The 23,998-nt window shown below is 40.6% G+C and overlaps 1 protein-coding gene across 5 annotated transcripts in view; it reads right to left on the reverse strand.

Annotated features, from left to right (window-relative positions):
• Positions 1-23,998, reverse strand: part of RELCH (RAB11 binding and LisH domain, coiled-coil and HEAT repeat containing) — a 62,926-nt gene that overhangs the window by 2,679 nt on the left and 36,249 nt on the right. Inside the window, exons 14-28 of one of the 5 annotated variants that reach the window (XM_035124818.2) lie at positions 23,014-23,154; positions 22,246-22,410; positions 20,678-20,825; positions 19,500-19,656; positions 18,653-18,776; positions 18,307-18,355; positions 17,902-17,981; positions 16,750-16,856; positions 15,256-15,355; positions 10,030-10,112; positions 9,763-9,826; positions 7,748-7,886; positions 7,511-7,627; positions 6,411-6,499; positions 2,167-2,237 (exon numbers count right to left, since the gene is read on the reverse strand). In XM_035124818.2, coding sequence (XP_034980709.2) covers positions 2,167-2,237; positions 6,411-6,499; positions 7,511-7,627; positions 7,748-7,886; positions 9,763-9,826; positions 10,030-10,112; positions 15,256-15,355; positions 16,750-16,856; positions 17,902-17,981; positions 18,307-18,355; positions 18,653-18,776; positions 19,500-19,656; positions 20,678-20,825; positions 22,246-22,410; positions 23,014-23,154 — 1,634 coding nt within the window. Of the gene's footprint in view, positions 1-2,166; positions 2,238-6,410; positions 6,500-7,510; positions 7,628-7,747; positions 7,887-9,762; positions 10,690-15,255; positions 15,356-16,749; positions 16,857-17,901; positions 17,982-18,306; positions 18,356-18,652; positions 18,777-19,499; positions 19,657-20,677; positions 20,826-22,245; positions 22,411-23,013; positions 23,155-23,998 lie in introns of those variants that run through there. The other 4 variants (XM_035124817.2, XR_004693188.2, XM_035124819.2 and 1 more) reach the window with 4 other exon arrangements.

Genomic DNA, 23,998 nt, shown 5'->3' on the forward strand with positions numbered 1-23,998 from the left:
ACAGAACCTTGCTGTCAAACATAATAGTACGGGGTTAGAGGGACCAAGAACCTGACCTGGTCTAAGGCAGCTCCACGGGTTCTGTAAGTAAGTTCAAGAGGCTGTTGTTAAAAAGTAAAACCATTTACAACAATGGCTTTCAAAACTCTGAGCAAGTATCAAGCAAAACCCCACCCACCAACTAAATCTCCTCAAAGTTAAGAGGGCTGGCAGCCCATGATCTTAAGTGTACCTGCCTGTCCTCGAATCCAGGCTAAGAGAAAAAGGAGGGAAGCAAAAGCATGCATGGATTCAGAAGGTTAAAAAAAGAAGAAACAGAAGTGGTTTGAAGTGTAAATATACTTGGAATTTTTGTTTCCATTCCAGGTGCTATTTAAAAGAATTGGGGGGGAAGGAGAAAAACAAAACCTTTCCTTCCATATTGAATATCCCTGTTATGCTAGTGGTAGTTAACATTTAAATTGAACCATTAATTTTTATTTCCAGCTACCTAAATTTTAAGTGTCGCAGCCCCATTAACGTAACAATGGCAAGGTAATTAGAAATCTAATTAATTTGGTTTGTCGGGGAAAGGCCATTCAATCCAACAATAAAGCTATTTGTGTGGAAATATGTTTATATGTATAGATATTTGCAGGATGGTACAACTGCCAGCTGTTGCCCAATATCATAATCATTTCCACTTATCATTAGCCTAGGCCTGATTCTTGGGATTTCCCTCAGGGTTTGCCCTTGTGATGGATTCCGAGAAAGGTACAAGGAGCCCTCCTTTTGCTGTCTTCTTACACTATCCCAGTGAAAAAGGAGAGTAATCATTCCCCCCTTTCCTGCACCCCCAGCTCTCCACAAATAAAAGCTTGGGTTGTCTCTTTCCCTTCAATCGTGATTTTCCAGAAGGCAGAAGCAACAAGGTAATGAGAAAGGATGGGAGTCACCTGTCCTTCCTTCTCTGCTATATCTGTAGATGAAATATATGGGGTTGTAAGGTAAAAGGTAAAAGACCCCTGGGCGATTAAGCCCAGTCAAAGGCAACTATGGGGTTGCAGCGCTGATCTCGCTTTCAGACCGAGGGAGCAGGCATTAGTCCACAGACAGCTTTCTGGGTCATGTGGCCAGCATGACTAAACCACTTTTGGCACAATGGAACACCATGATGGAAATCAGAGCGCATGTAAATGCCGTTTACCTTCACGCCGCAGTGGTACCTATTTATCTACTTGCACTGGTGTGCTTTCGAACTGCTAGGTTGGCAGGAGCTGGGACAGAGCAACGGGAGCTCACCACCACCGCACAGTTTCAAACCGCCGACCTTATGATCGGCAAGCCCAAGAAGCTCAGTGGTTTAGACCACAGCGCTAAGTGAACATTCCGTCAGCACAAGCATTTCTACTTGCACAATGGAACATTCACACCCTCTCCTTGCATACGCCCAAATGTGTTACAGAGGTTTTTACAAGCCTCTGGAGCACATTTGTGTAGGGCGCAAGTCATGCACGCAAGGGGGGGGGGGGGAAGGCCCGTTGTGCAGTGAGAAATCCTTGTGCTCATGGGTAGCATTCACTGAATACTGCTCTTGTTTTCGTTCCCATCATGAGTTGAACTTTAGCAAGAAGTGTCAACTTTGTTTTATTGCTGCCTCCAGCAAGAAAAACATAACAGGGTGAAAAAACCTACAGCTTCTTTTCTACATGTAGGGCAGAGAATAAAAAAGTTTCTTCTTGTCACATTCGGTTGCTGCAATAGGAAGCAAGGCGCAGGTGATGCTTTCTTGCTTTCTGCAAAAGCCCCAACTTCGGTGCAAAACCACCTTACCTTTCCTGCCCCCTTTTTTTTGAAAAAAAATAAAAATGAGCTGGGCTTTTGGAGAATGTGCCCACTGCATTTTCCTGCTGGCTTTTGCAAAAAACAAAACAAAACAAAACAAACAAACAAAAAAAACACAGGAAGGAGGAAAAGGATCCACCTCTCATTTCCTACATGAAGAAGGAAGCAAGTGGGGTTTCTAACTATTCTTGCAGAAAGTAGCAGAAGTGCTGTTGGTGCTTTATTTTAAAATAAAAGCAAACTTGTTAGGCCGAAAACCTGGTATTTCAACCTAGTTACAATTGATTTATGTTGTTTACACAATGAAGGTAGATGCTAACTTGTGATAAACCAACGCCTTACCCTTGTGGTTCTTGGACACTCCTATTTTCCACTTTCTGTTCACACTCCTTTATCATGGAGCTTAAAATAACCTAGGACAAAGGGCAGAACAATGTTGCAGTTTGAACATACACTGTTTTAAATATACTTCTGGGTAACGACTATACAGTGGTACCTCATGTTGTGAACAGGATCTGTTCTGGCGGCCCATTCGCAACATGAAAAGGCCGCAACGTGAAGTGCCGCATCTGCGCATGCACGTGATGTGATGCGGTGCTTCTGTGCAGGTGCAAAGCGCGATTTAGCGCTTCTGCACATGCGTGCAGGTCACGAACGCACCGAACCCGGAAGTAACTCATTCTGGAACTTCCGGGTTTGGTGTGTCCGTAACCTGAAAAGACGCAACCTGCTGCGGACGTATCCTGAGGTATGACTGTATATGTTCTGTGAATGAAGAGGAAACCAGATAAGCGATAAAACTTTTACTTACCTCACATTTTAAGTAATACTCGAAGACTGCAATGTTTGCAGGACATCAAAGTCAATAATCACTGAAAGAGTGTCTTAATATACCTTTTACTTTGTGATCACAGCTAGTGAGGTTTAATTGTGATGCACTACTTCACTTAGCGATAATGTGTCATGGAAACTCTGGCATTAATATGTACACATATACAGGTATCATTCCATTCTGAGGAAAAACACGAACAGGAATGAATACCCTTCTGTACTAAAGCAGAGAGTGAAAAGCTAGAACAATGATCTCAGAACCTGGCATGCCTAAAGGAAGCTCAACACACATCTTGGTTATTTGGTTTGTATAACTTTAGTTTGCTTACTATCCTGTGATATTCCGGTTGATTCCTAATATTGCCCTACTGTATGTTTTTAATTCCAACTCCTATGGAACAACATGGTTATCCACTACTAATTTTAAGCGTTATTCATTTATTTAAGCTAAGAAGCAGGCACTGACTAATTCTGGCTCAGGCATTGCCCATGCTGGTGGGCCAGTCTGAGGTTAGTGTGTTCAACAGGGATTAATCTATGCCATGGGTTGGCAAACTAAGGCCAGCATGCACATTTTTTATTTCTGGATTCTTAGTTGAATATATGAATAGACACATACTAAAGCTGAGGTGAAATGCAAGTTCTTTGTAATAATAATAATAAAAAAAGCTCTGGGCCATGGTGTGAAGAAACATATTGTGGCAACATTGCTAAAGCTACAAAAGTCTGGGTCTTATCTGTGTCTGAGTCCAATGCATGCTTTTACTGCAGTTGCTCTTTTACATAGTCTATCAGCTTTATGTGTATCATTAGCTTTCTGAGTATAAGCTGTGAGTATCTGCTACAAAGCCCAGATTGAGTGCATTCACAGCTGCTTTGCACTTTCCAAAATAGGAAGTCCTAGCAACTTTCCTACTGTCAAGTACAGCTCACCGAACTCCTGGAATGTGGGGCTCTCAGAATGCACTATGAGTGTCAGGGGACCACCATCAGGGGTCAGCGGAGAGTCTGGCAGGGTGGTGCCAGGGCTCTCGGACAGGGATGAGCCCAGTGGGATGGTGCAGGAGGAAAGGGATGCTGCCGACTCAAGGCAGCCACAGGAGGTGTCGGGAGCATTAGAGCGCAACACTGCGGAAGGGGAGGTTCCTGGGGAGAAGCAACTGAGCAGCTCAGGAGGGAAGGGGAATGTGGTCCCTCTTACCCCCCCCCCCCAAGTTGCGCAGGGGGGGGAAGCGCCGTGAGCAGAGGAGGAGATTTAGGGCGCCAAGGATGCTTCGCTGGAGAAAGTCCTGCCGAGCGGCACTTCCTGATTCTGACTTGGACTGAACGGCCATGGACTTTTTAGTTCTGTCTTGTACATATGTATATAATAAAACTCTGTAAAAACCAACCACGGAGTTTGGAGCCTCTTACTCGTGTGAAGCACCCAGACGCCCTGACAGCGAGGGAGAGCAATAAATTACTCTTATTTTCCCCTTTTATTGCCTCTTTGCAAAGTGTAAGCTCTGCCTCAGATACAGAACCAGGCTATGGTCTGAGACTAAACCTCTTGTTGCACATGTATGTGTAATATAAGCCTTTCTTGGCTTAATTCATATTATGCCAGAGCTCTTTGGTTCAGAAGCAACAGGGTAATCTGACTTAACAGAAGCCAGAAACTGAGCTATGAAGTGGCATGTAAGGGGAGGGGGCAAAGGAGGAGTGCTGGACCCTGATGAAGCTTTGACTGATCATCCAAACCATGCTACTGTAGCACTCTAACCAGCACTGAGGGCCTAGTGATTCTGCAATCATACATCTTTCTTCTTTTAAAGAGAGAAGAGTGATGACATATGCTTACATGCTGCAACCGCTCCAAATTTTGTGCCTGATCTGTTGCAAGCATACTATGACGGCTGCTTGAGGGAGTGTGTTCCATTCCCATTTCTCCTCCTTTCCCTGTGGTATTTTGTTTCCAGAATAATGTGGGTGGCATGTTTTTGGTTGTTGCTATGGAGCAGACTAAGACTGTTCTGCTGATGGTGAGAGATGTTTTCCTTTCCTGTAGTTGTGCCCTCACTGGTTTGTTGTGCAGATGGATTTAATTTCAGCGTCTTGCCCTTGTGCTCTTTACCAATGCAACTGTGCACCTTTGGTGCCAGATTTGCTAGGTCATGACCAGTACAACTCCAGTTGTGGGATACAACATGCCTAGGCTGCTCTACAAAATGTCAGAAGTATTTAATGGGTGTCCCACCTCATGGTTTCATGTGTTCCTGTGGTCTGATTACTGAAGATCCTAGTGCAGGGACATAGAACCCTTTTTATATCAAGAAACTATTTCCAACTTTGAAACTGCTTCATGGGCAACAGCTTTGCGCATGTGTGAATGAGCTCCCCCCCCCCCAAACCCCAACGCATAGAATGGCATTGTTTGGTCTGATAAGAGTCTATTCAATTAACAAAGAAATCCTTTTGGTTTAACAAGTTGTATTGCCATATTTACACGAATCTAATGTGCCATCGAATCTAATGTGCACCTCAATTTTCAAAATCTTGAAACCAAAAAAGTATTTGCCGGCGCCATCAAAAATCTAATGCGCACCCTAATTTTCGCGACATAATTTGGCCAAAAAAGGCACACATTACATTCGAGTAAATATGGTTAAGTGCTTTCCTTGTTCGCTTAAGCACCAAAAGGCCAGGAAATAAGAGCTGTTGAGGGTCAACTCCCGATGGGTGTTATTTAGACAATATTGATATGGTATTGTATGGTATCCTATCCTGTTGTTAGTTCCAGCTTCAACACTACCTTGGAGCTGTGGCAGAGTGATGGAACTAAGTCTCAGATTTGTATGTTCAATGGGATAGACACATGGTGTCTGTGCAACTGAAGCTGCCATACTGTATTTCAGGTATCTAACTGGCAATCAGTATGCTCCTTAACAGCTCCAATTTCCTGGCATTTTTCCTTCCAGTAAATATAGGCAACCCCCGATTTGTGCAGGGGTTGCGTTCCTGGCCCCCGTGTGTGTCAGAGAATACATAAGCCCACCCAGTCCTGCCGTATCCCCATTCTGCCCTCTTCCAGGTCCAAAAGGACCTTCAGGCCAACAGTTGTGCACCAATTGAAGGTGTGCAAAATGGTCACTACTGCCTATACTCAACATTCTGTGGCCCCTGAGTATGCTTAGTCCTCGCTGCACTGCTTTTGGAGTTTTTTGCCTTCATAGGCTTTTCTCATTAAAAATTTGGTGTACAGTATTTCTCCAAAGCTTTGTGTTCTCCCAAGCAATGCTGGTATCTTGTTTGTTTGTTCAGAGGCTCCCTTTTACTCCATTCATGTTGGCACTGTCTGATTTCACTATTAGAAGGAGTGATTTATAGATGGCAGCAATTACATATTAAAAGTGAGGAACTTTAGGTATTAACTTTTCTGTTGGCCTTTGGCAGCTCCCACTATGGTCCTGGCTATGTTGGCCCTGCACAAAGAATGTCTTTGGGTACAGATTTTGTATTGATGTGGCAGGGATAAGAGAAAATATGCATGTTTTATATCATTAGGTTGGGCCTCCTTGCATTAGAGCATGTAGACTACATGATGGAAAATATTCCATCAGATGTAGTTTTCATCCTGTGAATGCAAAATCATTAACCTCAGTTCTTAAGATTATATTTTTACTTTTGTTGGCTATTTAATATGGAATGATGAATCACTAGGTTTCTTTTGCTATTCAAAGCTCAGGTGTGCAAGAATGGCAGCTTCAATTACTCACCTCATGTTCTGGTGAGAGAGATTCCATGTCATTTCGTAAACACCTGAGTCCAGGTAAAAAGTGATTGACCATTAAATCCTCTGAAATAACTAGAAGACAAACAGTTAAGGTCCAACATAAAATTATTGTCCTGCCATCACCTGCCCCAGTCAAAATTAGAAGATAAAGAGTATGATGATTTCTGCACATTAATTTCTGAGTTTTCTTTTCAAAGGGTTAACTCTCTCAATGCCAGTATATTGTCTCCTTGGGGAAAACACAAAGAAAGTTTGAAAATGGTTACTGTCAAACACAATGGATTTCCAATATCAAAATAGTTTTAGGAGGACTTGATAACAGGCAACGAGGAGAGCAAATAGTGACAAGTACAGGAATTTTTCAAACATTTTTAAAGACATCTTCTTTATATCACACTTCATGTTGATGTCTTCCCAACACATATTTTTAAATACAGTCGTACATTGGATCTCGAACGCCTTGGCTCCTGAACAAATTGTCTCCTAAATGATCGAAACCCGGAAGTGAGTGTTCCGGTTTTCGAATGATTTTTGGAAGCTGAATGTCCGGCGTTGCTTCCGATTGGCTGCAGGAGCTTTCTGCAGCCAACCAGAAGCCGTTCTTTGGTTTCAGAACATTTTGGAAGTTGAACGGACTTCGGGAACGGATTCCATTCAACTTCCAACTTCCAAGGTATGACTGTATTCATTAAAAATATTCTCATAGTAGAGAAAGAATTAATCGCTTGGCACACAATATGTGACAGGGATATCATTACTGCCAAGCCTTCCTACTGCTCCCTATTTGCCCTAGCACCCCAGTTCTTAAGCATTCCTTCCTTGTCTCTCCTGCTAAGTGCCCATGCCATACCACTAATTCTTTCCTTTCCTCTACTATGGAGAGCTTCAATCACTGGTGCTTCCAGGGCAGAAGCAGAAAGGAAGAGGAAGAGATTCTGATGAACTGCTACTGCGGATTTCTACAGGGTTGGATTTACTAGCTGCAATATTTTCAGAGTTCCATACAAATGGATTCATTACCAAAGCACAATGGAGTAGTCTTTTAAATGACTTGTTGCGATATTCAAAACCAAACAAGGATACAACAACAGGAGAGAGCGCTGTAGGCTTCAAAGAGATGAGTAGCAATATCCAATCTTTTTGAATCTGCAGACTGTTGGTTATTGACCAAGGCGAGTTTATGCAAGTGTGGAATAACAACTGGAAAAATAAATTTTCAACAAGAAATTTATAATCAATACTTCAACTCACAAGAATGAGCTACAATATTTGCAGAACTGCGAGAAAAATCAAGGTTTGTTTTCCATCATGACAACTTACATTCATCGCGAAATCTTGGCTCAGCATTTGGCCCAACTCTTCCAAAGGTTTTTATGATTTCTGTGTGTAAAGAATGTTGGTCTTGGTATTGCGGATCTTCCAGAAAAGAGGCCAACTGCATTTTAACCCTTTCCAACAGCTTAAGAAGAAATGAAACAGAAGTTATGAATACTTTTATGTAAAAGATAAGCAAAACTAAATAAAACTAAGTAGAAAAAACACTCCATTGAGGACATCTGTGTATAATATGAGCTCTCCCCAATGCTGCAGGGTTTTCTTTTGCAATTAGTATCTTGATGCCATAAACAATCAATACTTTCATGCAACCACCTCGGCTTCAAATTTGTGTTCATTTGAATATCCATCCTGACTGATATCATGGATGCTCCCTGTTTAATTTCTGTTCTCAAATCACATTCCCATTATAAATGTGAGTATATTAATTAGATTGAACTGAACTGTAGACTGTTCTGAACTTTAGCCTAGTAATTCTAATCTACTTTACTACTACTTACTCAGCTTCTGAATATAAGTATGAGTCAGTACAAAATTCTTAGTTGCATTTCCTCAAATATTTTTCTTTAGAAAATCAGGAACGAGCTAAAATTACAAGAATGCAAACTCTACAAATTTTTTACCACTCAAAACTCAGTTTCAATAATTAGATTGAAAGGTTTTAACAGCGCTTATATATATTATATACATATGGTATCTATCAAAACGCTCCTGCTAGTGCAAAGATTTCTCCTTGTGCAACAGAATTTCCTCTCCCAGTGTGCCTCTCACCCCAAATCGTTCTGGGGTTAGAGGAATTCCCAGAACAAATTTAGGAGGCAGACGGGGAGAGGAGAAGGAGGGGAATGATGCCTGAAATTTAGCCTTTAAAAAAATTAATGCTTTGAATAGATTAATGCTTTGAATAAACACCTATACCCTCATTATTATTACTTTCTGCCTGGTTGCTTCCATTGAGCTCCAAAATATCAAAAGAAATAGGAAACAGTTTTATGGGACATATGGAATGGAATGGAATAGAATAATAATTTATTGGCCAAGAACCAACATACTTGGAATTTTGCTTCGGCTACATTGCAATGTAAATGTACTTTACACAAACACTGCTACACAATACAATAGCACAGCAAAGGAACCCCACCCATAACTGGCCTCCCCTTCCGCTACACAACTATGAATTTAACAATTTGATTGCACAAAGGAAAAAACTGTTCCTGTGTCTAGCCGTTTTTGTGTATAGAGTCTTGTAGCGCAGTGTTTCTCAACCAGTGTGCCTTCAGATGTTTTGGGACTACAACTCCCATCATTCCTGACCACTGGTCTTGCTAGCTAGGGATGATGGGAGTTGTAGTCCCAAAACATCTGGAGGCACACTGGTTGAGAAACACTGCTGTAGCGACATCCAGATGGAAGTAAATCAAACAGATGATGACCAGGATGCAAAGGATCTGCGACAATTCGCTCTGCTCTCTTCCTAGCTCGGATAGCATAAAGTGACTCTATAGAAAGCAAACTAGCACCAATTACCCTTTTTGCAATTCTTACTGCTCGCTGGAGCCTTTTCTTGTCCATCTTGGAGGCTGTGCCATACCAGGCAGTAATAGAATTACAGAGATCAGTTTCAATGTAAAAATATGCAGGCCTACTCTGTAGCAGTTCACTGGGTCCATGATCAAAATGAGCAGGAGCTGCCTATCCATTCTAACTCATCAAGGCATGCAACTTTTCAGAACTGGTGCCTAAATTAGCTCATAGTCCTGTCCCTCCTATCCCTCTTCTGTGTTTCTGTCTTAATAGACTGCAAGCTTGCAGGCAGGGACTGACTTCTGTATCGTTTCCTTTCTCTGTGGTTCACTTTAAAAAGACTCTGGGCATCCTTTCTCTACCATTCTAAGGCTGCGGGCTCTTTGTTAATCTGAAAAAAGTTATAATAGCCCTTACAGAGTTTAGTGGCCAATATCTGTGAACAGCTACCCTAGTACATTATGCAGGCATCTTACCTCTCTCTGGGTGACCGTTTCCATGATGGTACCAAAAGCAGGAATTGTGGCTATTCTTACAGAGCTAAGAGGAAAGAAAACAGAAGGGTTCTTCAGCCTTTAACATTAAAGCAGATTTCAATTAAAATTAATGAAATTTCATAGTTAGTACTTGAAGATGTATTAGTTTCTAGCAATGACAAAATATAGACCAGTAAAATGCTCAAAGTAGGGTGTGGGGGGAAAGAAGGAACGAGACAGACAGACAGGTCACAGTCAGAAACTCACAATTCAGGATCACTGGACAAGGTAACAAGGGCCGGTGCAACCCGCTTGTCAACTAAGGCTTCACTCATGCCTCGGAGAGTCAGCTGTAAACCAGTCAACATGCAATAAAAATGATTTTAAACTGGAAGGATAACTAAGTTAGCTGTGACTGAGGATGGGCAGGCAGACTCACTGGCCTTTCTGAGTTTAGTCACCCACACAAGGGCATTAACACTGTTAAGGACTCTGCTCATGCTTCAGCATTTACTGGCAATAATGTGTTAGTGAGAGTAGCATCCCTCTTCAGCACCGAAGAAACAAACATCAACAAGGTGGCACTTGGCACATGTCAGGCCACTGAAAGTTGCCTGCACCCAAGTTGCACTATTTGTTTTCCAATTATTGCAATAATTTCACCAGCCCAAATGAAACTTTATTTTTGGAAGGAGATTTTTTCCCCTAAAGAGCAAAGTGACCATTTGTTTGTTTGTTTTAAATATGTTCTATGGTTTTGTTATCATATATATACCCTGACGGTTTATTTCTTGACCCGTTGGAAGAGGGACGCTAGTTGTATCAAGACAGTCGGGAAACTTACATTTCAGGGTCACTGGAGAGAGTAATGAGAGCAGGAACAACTCTCTGAGCTACCAGAGTTTCATGTACCCCCTTCACCAACAGCTGAGTGGGTAGAGCAGAGGGGTATCACAGGTGATGCACGGAAAGAGTGAGCACAGTATCATGGGAAGAACAGCACAACCAAGAGGAAGAAAAACACAAAAAGCAAACCAAAATTAGAAGCAAATACTACTAAGCTAAAAGTGCCCTTTAAAATATTTATATGCAAATGTTCAGAAGGCATGATGAAAGCGCAAGTGGCCCAAGCAAGGCAGTAGAAACTAGACAAAGTGTGGAGCTGTTAAAAAAGGAACAAAAACCTGACGGCATTTGGACCATTAGTATTGCAACTTAAATGGACTTAGGCAACCATTCTGGTTGTCTTTTTCGACTCCTACCCATGTATGTAAGCTGTGTGTGTGTGTGTGTGTGTGTGTGTGTGTGTGTGTGTGTGTGGTCACATTCAGTGAAGATTTATGTAACTGACTCCATGTGACCAATAAGTACAAAAGATAATGAGTAGCTGGTGTTCATTCCATTATGAGTAGCTGGTGTTCATTCCAGAGTAGCTGGTGTTCATTCCATTATCTGAAGGGCAGGGTATACTTATAGTAAGGGGCTAGTAAACACAACAGTGTACTACCATTAGAAGCCTTTAACAATTGAATTCCAACAGTGGCTTCTCAACTTTCCAGTGGACCTGCTTTCCAGTGGACCTGCTATTATTTTCAAAAGCGAAAATGAAGTGATGGCTCCACAAACTCCTGGCACTAGATTGTTTCCTATCCCAGTCTGCATCTGTTTTGGAACCATGTTAAACTGTTTTGGTGTGTGGAATTTTTTTAAAATATCTGTATTGGTTTGTTTATAATTGCTTTCTACACTGAACTGTTTTATTTGTTTCATCGTGGCATATTTTATTTTTGTAACCTTCCCTGGGCCTTTATAGTAAAGGGTGTGTAAGAGGTTTTATTAATTAATATTGCTGGCAACCTAAAAATAATTCATGAATGTGTGGCAGTCACTGAGGCACTGACAAGTTTTTTTTTTACAAATTCCAAACTGGAAGCTATTGATCTATTTAATATATTCAATGTTAAAGTGACAAACTAATGGGAAGATCTAACAAAGCCAGCCAGCTTCTCGTGGTTAGCATGGAATGTTCCATGGTTAGTCACAGTGAGAACTAGTGGGCTTCCATAATTCAGTCTCCAGGAAAGGACATCAAATATGAGTTGATACGGCTGTTTAGAAATGAATAAACAGACCACTGACTTGCTGAAGTATTACTGCAACCCTATGATAATAAGATAGATATTGTCTAGACTTTCTATGGGTCGTGTAATATATATTCTCTATTACAGGGGTTCCCAACAAAATTTTCTCGAGGACCCCTCATTGAGCCGCTATTGTGACAAGGACCCCCATTAATTCCTAATCCTAAAATTAAAAAGTGAGAGCCAAATTAAGAGTCTTTTTATATTTTATATTTATACGTTTTTTACAGTTACAACAGAGTACTCCATCCAAGTAATCAGAGTTATATTTTCTAATTTTTCCAGTAAGCTTAACACTGATCTTGGAAGGGTTAGGTTCAAGGGATGCCGACGATTTAGGTTCAATGGACACTGACAAGATCGGTTCGAGAGTCACTGACTTACTTGCTTGAACATCAAATGCATTATCTTCCTCTTCATCTGTAGGCCTTTGTCATTTTAACGAACCACTTTTTAACCAACGGTCCATTTTTAACTACGCGAACTGTAGCTTCCGCGAAAACAATGCTTTGTTTACAAACACTACTGTTTTGCAAAGAGGCAGCGCGCGCCAGGGAGGAGGGAGGGGAATGGAGAAGACAGGGTACCTGCGAAGTAGTGCACAAATGAAGCCGACGCGCGCAAAGCATCTTGGGGAGGTGAGCGTAGAATGCACGCGCTGCCTCTTTGCAAAACAGTAGTGTTTGTAAAGCGCCACCTAACGGCATACAGCAGAACTACTGCCTCTATCTAATTCTAGTTTTGCGCTAGACTCTGCTCATGCAGGAAGCGGCCAAAACAAAAAATCTGTTATCATACAAAATATATTTAATATATTTTTTATTCTAATAGCATCTTGCGGACCCCTCTGGCATAGCTTGCGGACCCCTGGGGGTCCGCGGACCATCTGTTGGGAACCACTGCTCTATTAGAATACAAAGGATGCCTAGATCAATTCAGTTTTAAAATTCCGGGTTCTTTAAACCCCCATCATGGCTTATGACACATGAGCAAAAATGAACGGAAAAGAAGTTTGAGATTCATATAGCGAAAAGATGTAACTTAATCAGATACAACCAAGATTTGAGATCCAAAATTTTCATTTTATATGTATATTTTGATTTTAAAGTGCAAAGGAAAGGCATGTTGACAGAAAGCTAAAATGTTTACTTGCTCTTGCTTGGTTTAAACCAGGGGTGGGCTGACTTCAGTTCTGCATGATGAAACCCCTCACAGCACACAGACCGGCATCCCTGCAGACCACTGACGTGTATTCAATTTATATAACTAGAGGGAATTTTTAGGATTTCTAACTGTTAAAGGCATAATTAATTTGTGTCTAGTGATCTTGAGTATGTACTCTTGCTTAAGGACATTGTTAGTGTTTTGCTAGATTGGATCAAGTCTATTTAATCCAACATTCTTTGAAAGAATCCAAGCAACCAGCAGGCATCAGGTGGTCAAGCACGAGACCACTGCCTGCTTTTTGCCCACCCATGGTTTCAACTGATGGAGTATTATTACATAGATAACAAGTTCATGTTCCTGCTGGATATGGACAGTGTTCAAACCAGAACCAAATGTGGGTCAATGCTGAAGATTATTCAAACAGTTTAATGTAGGCAGTTAACATACACACATGTACACAAAAAAAGCAAAAAGGGGGGGGAGTCACATAAAATACAGCATGTTAGTTTATAGTAACTCAGATGCCGCCTTTTATTTGCATTTTATCTGCATTTCAAGTATATACTTGAGTTAAAAAGTGGACACATGTTAGAAAAATATATGTTCTAAGAGTTAACTTCTGTATATCAACTTCCATGATGACATTATTTCAGTTGTCCTCAGAAACAGTGCAGTTTTATGGTTAGGAAGCTTATGCAAAAGCAACGGAGCCTATGCTGAAGGAAGACATCACTTTCCATTAAAAAACTGAAACAAACATCTGTGCGATGTAATCTGCATTTGAACACCACTTACTAAGTAGTTTGCTGTAATCAGAGAGTGCCTCAACTCCCCTTTGAACATGTGGTACTACCTTCACAGTTGTTCAAAAACACACACACACACACACACACCTGATACTAAGAGAGTCCTAAGAGCATCCAAGTATATTGTTATTAAACTGATATCCCACCTTTCTATTAGCATTCTCAAAGGAGCTAACAAAGCTAAGCCCGATAAAGTTGATACCTTAAACCATTAGGAAAATGGGAAGGCTCTTGAGACAAGAAAATTGAAAGCATGTCCTCCCATGGCTAGTAATTGTTGTGGCATGGCTGAAGCAACCATGGTAAGTGGAGGGCAGTTCCTGGCTTCTCCCTCCACTGCAGAAGTTAATGTTCTATGTGCCAGGAGCAGCAATGGTGGCAAGTAGATCCAGAAAAACATGCTGCATTGAATGTTCTCTTTCCCCTACTTAATGTTTGCACAGGTTTTATTTTTAAATCAAAATCCAGGCAATTTCAGATTTTATTACTGGAAACAACTTACTATTGTTACCAGGAAATGCTCAATTCATTATCTGACAAGGTTATTGACAACAAATATCTGGTTTGAACACTGAATTCAGCACTGAAATGGTCTCATATAGCCAATGGATAAATTGCAAGTTTCTAAGCATGCAATGCACCGATCTAATATTCAAGTCAGAAACAGAAGAAACTTAACTGTGCCAGTTACCATGAAAACATCTCGCAAGTAGATGCAAGCCAGCAATACTTAAATAAATGAATGCTAGAAATCTTACAACGCTTTCAAACCCAAATTACACAGTATTAATATTCTGCTCCATCACACAGTGCACAACCTCTTAGAAATATTTTAAAGCAATACAATGCAACATTAAAACATTCACTTTTTTGGCATCTGGTCAGATTAGACACTACAAAGCCCCAGGCATCAACACATTCTGGCTGTGGGTCACTTTACATTGACAATAGGGTAATGCAATCATTTCCTCAACCATTTTCTTTCCCTGCAGGCTGGAGGTGGAGGCAACTGGAAGGGTGTGTGTGTGTGTACCCAGAATACTATGAATATTTATAGAGATCTCAAGGGTGCAATCCAATTTTAAGCAAGACGGTGGCGTCTGATCAAAAGGCGGTATGCAAGAGTTGCATGCCACTTCAAACACAGTTAGAATGTAGCCTGCAGTCTCATACTAAAACTGTGTGATGCCTTACTGATTGCCTATTGCTTCTCTTTTCCACAACTCCCCTTGAGAAAGGAAAAAGTGACTACAGCAGGCAGCTTGGGGGGGGGGAGGGATAGAAATCCTTGTGGGTCTGGATCTCTGGGCCACCAGTTGCCAAATCATGCTACAAGGCATCTTCAAACAGCATCTAAGATGTGTTCAATAAGCACTTACCTCAAACATTCTAGCAGCTGTGCACCGAACAAGTGCTGAAGTATGGACAACTCCATACCACAATACAGTTAGCAGCAACTCATGATATGCTGGGTTTGCACTGAGGACACAAAACAATCACTATTGAACTATAAATAGTCATTTGCTCTCAAATGACTCCACTCACTGTGCCATCCCACCTTCTCACCTTAAATCCCATCTTCTCTGTGAAGCCATTGGATAACTTTAGTCAGCAATCTAAACCACAATAAAGCACCTGCACTTTGCTCCCACTCAAACCTTTCCTCCCTTCTCTTGGTCTCTCCAGACAATCTAAATTGAGGTTGTAAGCAGAGACTGGCCCTTTCTTCCATTAAGTTACCGTGTTTCTCATATTATAAGACACGTCTTATATTTATTTTTTCCTCAAAAAAACCACACTATGGCTTATTTTCAAGGGATGTCTTATTTTTTTCCTCCTCCTCCTGCCGCGGCCGGCATTGCTGCTGCTCCTATCACTATGTCTTATTTTCGGGGTATGGCTTATATTCCTTGAATGCTTAAAAATCCTGCTATGGCTTATTTTATGGGGATGCCTTAAAATATGAGAAACAGGGTACACACCGAAGAAAGTATGTAAATAATTTCATCACAGGCTTCAGAATTAGGCTCCAGAATATATGAATCATGTACATCTCATACTGCAGTTCTCCAAGTATGTTTCAGAGGATTTTTTTAAATTAAAGGGATGCTGATTGTTTCACAATTATTTTGTCAATATGTAACATTTTGGCTTCAAGGTGAGTCACTGCGTTAACGTGTTAATGGCTAATGAACCAACTGTAACAAGCACGGAAAAGATGGACTTCTGTGCTATGGGAGACGCTACACACAATGGTTCCAAACATTTAGAGAAACCTTCAGAAAGGCTGATTGCTGGATAGTGATGGCCAAGATAGAAGCTGGTGATAGGACAACTATATAGAGTGTGCATGAGAATGAGATCCACACTCTTACACAATTGTGTGAGTCGATGGCGGCAAGAGAATATGGTAAACATATTGAATAAAAAATCTGGACCTATCTGATAGCTCTAAAGGACTTCTTTAGCAGTGAGTAGGTGCCACCCTTACTGAGATTGCCTTTTCACTATATATGACACCTTTTATTGCTTGCTTTATGTGGATTTTAAACTTGCTGGCCCTTGGATGGTCTCTTTTTCCTTTCCTGATACTATGCTTTTATATATGCTGTAAGCCACCCAAAGTGGCTGGGGAAACCCAGCCAGATGGGTGGGGTATAAATATTATAATTATTATTATTATTTTGGCTCCAAGTAAAATAGTCCAGCACTTTTGCCAGGGAAATGTCACAAAACACTGACACTATGACTGCACTGTCTAGATGCTAAAAAGTCATCATTAGGCATTCTGCTGCAATTGTTTTAAGATAAAAAAAAATCCAGGAACTTTTGATCCCACTTTATGGCGATTCCAGTTATAAAACATACTTTACCCCAGTTCCACAAAAGACGCTTTCAGGCTATCAAGAGGAGCATGGGATAATGAAAGCATGGTCATTACATCTTCTAAAAATCCAACTAAAAGCTTCCGGTCTTCTTCCTGAAAGTAAATTTTAGAAGTTTTTAATCTTAGTTTTACAACATGTATCTTAAGGTTGGCTGAAAAGCTAAGCCTGTAGCTCTCAAAAAGAGATTCAGTTTTGGGATCCAGATATCAACTGCATGCCTTGTTCTGAAGATACTACTGGCTGCCCCACTGTCAGCAATGAGTAACTAAAGTCATCATTCAGGGAACAGCAATCAGAGAGGAGTTTGGATTTGATATCCCGCTTTATCACTACCCGAAGGAGTCTCAAAGTGGCTAACATTCTCCTTTCCCTTCCTCCCCCCACAACAAACACTCTGTGAGGTGAGTGGGGCTGAGAGACTTCAAAGAAGTGTGACTAGCCCAAGGTCACCCAGCAGCTGCATGTAGAGGAGAAAAAGCGTTAGTTCTGCAATATTTGTGTGAGTCACTATACTCTTACAAACCTCTGAAGACAGTGGCATTACTAAAATGGTAAAAATGCCTCTCATTTCTGTTAACATGTACAAATACTCGCAGACTACTGAATGCTGTGTTTACTCCTGTGCCAAGTACCACACATATTTTGACTGAGATTTTTATGCAACTCTTGTTACCATGTGCATTCCACAGTGGGGTGGGGTGGGGATCTTTCAAACTAGTCTCACTACCAGCAGGAATTTCTAAACACACAAATATAGCAATGTCACGTATTCCTGTTTTGACCTCCATGTTGCCCCCTCAGTTAAAATGGCCAAGTGTATCAGGAACAGTTGAACTGATCGGTTGGGCAGCAGCCTCCCATACCTCACCCCACATTCTTCAGCAGAACCCCCGGATCATCTGGAGATGTTTTAAGGGGTGGGGAACATAAGTCTGCAGGTGGAAGAAAGGGGTGGGAAACTTTGCTTCTAGGAATTTCCTTAACTTATCTTGGGATCCAGGTCCATGTTCACATGCTGCTATGACTCAAGTTATGAATTATAAAGAAACTTTACTAAAACGGCAATGTAACCATCCTCACTTAGGCGTGAGTGTTTCAAAGACACGTACTATTCACTACCGAGCAAAAGCTGCTTACCTGGATATAGCATGTAAGTACACCTGTGGCATAAATAGGAACTGTGGCTTTTGTTAGCACTCCATTTCCTGCTGTGGCATCTGAAACCATGCCGTACAAATAAAGAATAAGAAGCATAAGTGTGTCAGTCATTCAAAATAAGTTTGTAGTTGCTTAATACTCTTTTAATATGCCCACTAAAATGAGGGATCCTTTTCTTGGCCATTGGTGTACAAGAATTCAATGCTGAGGGACACAAAGATCTTCCTCAGAACTCCTTCTATGAAACCATTGCTTAAATAAAAAAAAAGATTCAGTCCAAAAAATTTACACAAGGAGCTTCCTTTTGCTAGTGCAGACTATTTCTACAAGTGTGTTTTGTTTTTTAAAGGCTACAGTAGAAAAAGTAATAACTCCACGACTCACCAACATTCTCCTCAGACAGCCTTAAGATTTCCTGGAACTGTGGTTTGACCTAAAAATAGTTATGAAGTAAAAGAAAACCGTTAGTTTAAAAACTGAGGAGGATATATTTCTGATGAATATTTATTAAGATGTTCTTAGTGGGCAAGGTCTCCCTCACACTCGAAAACATGCATAAACAGGGGGAAAACCCCTACTTAGTAAAGGTAAGCTACATGCCTGTCAAGTGCTTCCCAGACCTTTAATCTGGCATGTTAGCAACTTTTTGATACTAACATTCCATTTGATATATAAAACACATAAATTGTTTCTTTTCTGCATTATTCCGTCCAGATGTGAATATGTTTACCTTTGTATTTGTGAAGATCTTCCCAAACGTTCTGCAAAGGCGCCAGAAAAACCTTGAGAATTCATGTACACAGGCTGTTGAGGCTACATTGATTTTGCCAACTATTTCTATAAGTTGTGGCAACCTGAAAAATCAGGTTAAAAATAAGTCACTTTTCAGACAATAGGTTTGTAATACTGTAAGCAAGCTGATCTTTTTTCCTGACAAGCCCAATATTTTGGGGGGCTTTGGCACAATACATTTAATAGTGCAAACATGAATCCTTCAACATTCAGACCTGGGCGGCTCCCAACAGAATATTAAAAACACGATTAAACATCAAACATTTAAAACTTCTAAAGAGAGCTGCCTTCATTCTCGCACTGAGGGAACCACCAGAAGGCCCTCGGAGCTGAACCTCAGCATCTGGGCTGAACGATGGAGGTGGAGACGCTCCTTCAGGTATAATTATTGATTTATACCATTTAAAGCAAAATTTCTAAAACAATGTATGCTGTCAAAGCAAAATAAAAAAATTCCTTCAGTAGCACCTTAAAGACCAACTAAGTTTATATTTTGGTATGAGCTTTCGTGTGCATGCACACTTCTTCATCTGAAGAAGTGTGCATGCACACGAAAGCTCATACCAAAATATAAACTTAGTTGGTCTTTAAGGTGCTACTGAAGGAATTTTTTTATTTTGCTTCGACTCAGACCAACACGGCTACCTACCTGTAATGTATGCTGTCAGTAACTGCAAAATTTTAGCATTAAATAAAAACGCTAAAGCTGATAAAAACATTGGGTCCTCACCACCACACAATTATTCAGAGGAATCAGCAAGTGAAAAAAGTCAGAAGGAACTCACAGTTGATTGACAACCCACAGCAAGGTATCCCAGCCTGTGGTACCCTCATGTTCCAACTGGTAATCATAAAGTTGTAATAGCACAGCCAATTGTTCACGGCTTCCAATTATGGTGGATACATCCTGAAGAGGCGATGCAGGCCTTGGGAATCTAGTCACTGGCAGCAAACGACAAACCACCATAGTCAAAGTTTAAGACTGATTGTGCATTAACACAATGAAAATTAAGAAGCAATCAAGATGCCTAACTATAGGCACTTTCACCTAATAAAGTAAGTAGGGAAAAGACCTACCCCCACAGTCCATTAAATCATAAGGTAAAAGATTATTTGGGGACTCAGTCCCAGAGATTCTAAGAGGACTAAACCAATCTAAATCCTAATTCTGTGGCTCAACGCTGTTACCTAGGAAGTTATGTATCCTTACCTTCAAGATGTGGTTACTGTAATGTGCTGTACATGGATTTCCCTGTGAAGAGTTTTTAGAGGCTATAGCTAGTATACAAGTTGTTGGATCATTCTCTAATAAACTAGAATTCTAGAACTGGGATCCAGAACATGACACCCATGGGTTCCATAGGACCCTTGGGCAGCCCTCCCACCTTGGTACCCTATTCATTTTGTTCTCGTGAGTTATTCTTATTCTTATCATTCTGCCTGTCGGGAAGGTTGTCTCTATTTTGTTTCAGGGTGTGCAGGTGTTTTGCTTGGGGAGCAAGATTATCTATAATGTATACAAAACAGTTATGAGCCTCAGGTCAGGGGATATATAAGGAGAAGGCATTATGACCACCACCTGCCAAATCAAAGGGTCTGATTCAGCCCTTTACTTCACCAGGAGCAGTACTGGGCGTTTACATGGGTTTTGCAGCTGGCAATGAATACATCAAATTGATAGGAATAAACCAACCTCCCTATAAATAGTACTCATCTAAAGTGTCAATAATGCTTCCTACATGCAGAATTATAGGTTTTCTTTGGTAGTAGTGGAAAAAAAAGAGTTCACATTTCAAAGACTTCTTGAACCAGAAGTCTTCAAGCTACGTAGAGAGCAAGCTCGCTGCACTGTGTTCACCTGCACGGCATTTCTATGGAATATTATTTTACAGTTGATGTGAAATGAAAATAAATTTGACCCTATTTCAAAATAAACCCTCACAGAGGATGATCAAGAAGTTACCTTCAATCTGTGGAATTTCACCCTGAAGCTTAGCTTTGCTTGTAAAAGGTGCGTTCTGTAGCACTAGTGCAAAAAGCGAAGGAATCAAGGACTGCAAAGCAGAAAGATACATGTGCAGCTTGTGTTCATCAAGTCCATGCTCGCCTTCCTGAAAGGCAAACAGGGAATCCAGGTGAAAATCTCGCTCCTTTGCTATCAAGGTACTTATCCATTCAAAACGAGCTTCTGAATAATTAAAAAGCCATTAACGAGAATCTATCAGAGAGAGACAGGAAGGCAAAGGGGTTTTGTATCAGGTTCTTCTCCAAAAACCCAACTATCGGCCCGATGCATTCGTAACATTTATAATCGCCTTTCTTCAAGGTGGAACAAAAGGTCTCACATGATCTCCTAGTTTGACTCTAGAGAGCCAGAGAAGTTTAGATTCAGCAAGGTTGCTGCACCAATGTGCCTTCGGTTCAAACCATGAAAGACTAAATGAAGCAAAACACTGTGGGTACAATCCAAGACAAAGTTAACCACCTCAAATCTCAATGATCCCCATAAGAATGATTCAAGTATGTACTTAACTCAGTCCATTGGAGCCAACTCCTAGGGGCTGTGGGGGCTTTGCCCACCATAATGTATTTGAGGGGGCCAAGTCCCCCCCAAGTTGATGGGCATTGCCATTCAAACAGTGTGCATGCACCACATCATGTGACTGATTATGTAGGGTGGGGCTTACCTGCTCTGCCCCATTTTTTTTATTCAAGTCTGCACCCCTGACTCAGTTGGACTTAAAAGTGCTTAACTTTGGGTTGTGCCCACTGTTATTTCTCATACAGCATCCCAGTTCTACTACAGACTCCTAATCTCACAGCAACTGGCATGAGTCAGCTTACTAGAGAGAGAGAGAAGAATGAACTTCCAATGTGAAAATCTGAAAAAATGTCCTAGAAACGTGCAACATATTCAGACTCTTCATATGAATAACCAAGACAGCAGAGGGAAAAACACTTTCAAAAGTTTAAGAATTCCAGCATTTCTTTATAGATAGCAAAACATACAGCAAAAGACAATCATCAGCAAGCAACCAGATGATCAAACTCTAGACAAAATAAAAAAATTCCTTCAGTAGCACCTTAAAGACCAACTAAGTTTTTATTTTGGTATGAGCTTTCGTGTGCATGCACACTTCTTCAGATACCTATCTGAAGAAGTGTGCATGCACACGAAAGCTCATACCAAAATAAAAACTTAGTTGGTCTTTAAGGTGCTACTGAAGGAATTTTTTTATTTTACTTCGATCCAGACCAACACGGCTACCTACCTGTAACCAAAACTCTAGACATACATAGTAGTAGCAGCAAGTTAACACTGTAGATAAAATGCCCTTTAAAGGACATGGCAACATGAACATTATAAAAAAGTGATTTGCAGAATAGTCCAAACAACCAGTTGTGATGGTGTTGAATGTTACCAATTCTTATAAGTAGGGCGGGGGGAGATTAGAATATTTTTATGAGCTGTATCTTTGCCTATTCAAGAGGGACAAAAAATGGTGAGTATGAGACACCTTTAATATTTACCCTGAGTAGTTTTTCAATTTTATTAAGCAATGTAGGTATAAGATGAGACTGCAAATTTCCTAGTTCTGTGGTCCAGGCAGCATAGGCAGGTAAAAACACCTGATGAGTTGCACCAACTACTCGTTCTGAAGGATCACCCAATGCTGAAAGTAGTAGTTCAAAACCCTGGTAATAAAGAAACAGACCATTTAGGAGAGTTAAGTTTACTTTGCTTAAGCATTCCAGGCATCCTCAAGATAAGCAAGTGTCTACGGTATCTTGAATTTGATGAAAGGCATTTCCAGTGGTTCAAGTTAATTCAAAAAGTTCCAAAAATATTTGGAGTAGATGCTGCAACACCATTAGTGTCAGGGGGCTAAATTTGTTAAAGTTAAATGAGCATGCAGAAAAGTTAGGTGAACTATAAAACTGGATAATTCCTTAAACATTTGCATAAGCAGCCAAGGTACCTATAGGTATTACAATTAAAAAACTACAGCAGATCTTTGAACACCAGTTCACAGTCAAAATAATGAAAATTCTTCAGTGATTTTACAGAATGTTCCCTCACTCTTCTGCCAGCTTGCTCTCTTTTTGCTAAAACACAACAACATATTTTCAGAGCCCAAAACTTAGATCACATCTCAAAATGCTGATGATGTTAAAAATAGCCCAGAGTATTTTGGGGGTATTAGTTCGGGCAAATACTTCCTTGTGATTTTTCAGACCTTGTTCATAATTACATGATCTAGCAACTGTCCTGTCATGTATTATTATCAGATACAATACCTGTTGGTATTTGTCTGGATCATCAATGTACCCCATGATGATCCCAAGGCTTTTGATCACAGCTTCTCGTACCAGATCTGTCTTATCTTCCATCAACATCTGCTGTAACATGGAAAGTACCAACGAACTTCGAATCTCTTTCTGAAAGAGGAAATTAGTATTTGCTGGAATTACTTGGAAACGTAAGACCAATAATATCATATACATCTATGCTATCTTTCATAGTTTATTATGAAGAGAGTGATGGCAGCTAATCTTGATGGCAAAATTATCTGGTAGAATAAGCCATTTTAGGCCTAAACCTGCAAAAAATCCAATACAGTGGAACCTCGGTTTATGAACACCTCGGTTTACGAATTTTCGTTTTACGAACGCCGCGGACCCATCTGGAACGGATTAATTCACTTTCCATTACTTTCAATGGGAAAGTTCGCTTCAGTTTATAATGCTTCAGTTTATGAACAGACTTCCGGAACCAATTACACCCATGCTTTGGGTTAAGTACGCTTCAGGTTGAGTACTCCGCGGACCCGTCTGGAATGGATTAATCCACTTTCCATTACTTTCAATGGGAAAGTTCGCTTCAGTTTATGAACGCTTCAGTTTATGAACAGACTTCCGGAACCAATAGTGTTCATAAACCAAGGTACCACTGTATATGCATTTAGAATACATGGGGGGAAACATTGGTTGGGATTTGTTCTGCACATATTGTTTCCCAAAAAGCCACATTGCTTTGTTCTATGTGAACATTACCAATTGCTACAACTGAAGTAGTTGGCCAGGATCCAAAATGACTGGATTTATTCCTTTCCCTAGGTCTTTAGACTTCTTGTTCTAGACTAGCAGTCTAAGATGCCATACGGCTAAACTATTTTTGAATAGGAGCTTCAAAAGCAGTTGGTGATATGACATGGTGTTGTGCTGCTCCAAAACACAAACATGGTGGGCCAGTAAAAATTAGGAACGGGGGGTTGTACTAAGT

This window comes from Zootoca vivipara, chromosome 8, assembly GCF_963506605.1.
Source record: "Zootoca vivipara chromosome 8, rZooViv1.1, whole genome shotgun sequence".
Lineage (NCBI taxonomy): Eukaryota > Metazoa > Chordata > Lepidosauria > Squamata > Lacertidae > Zootoca > Zootoca vivipara.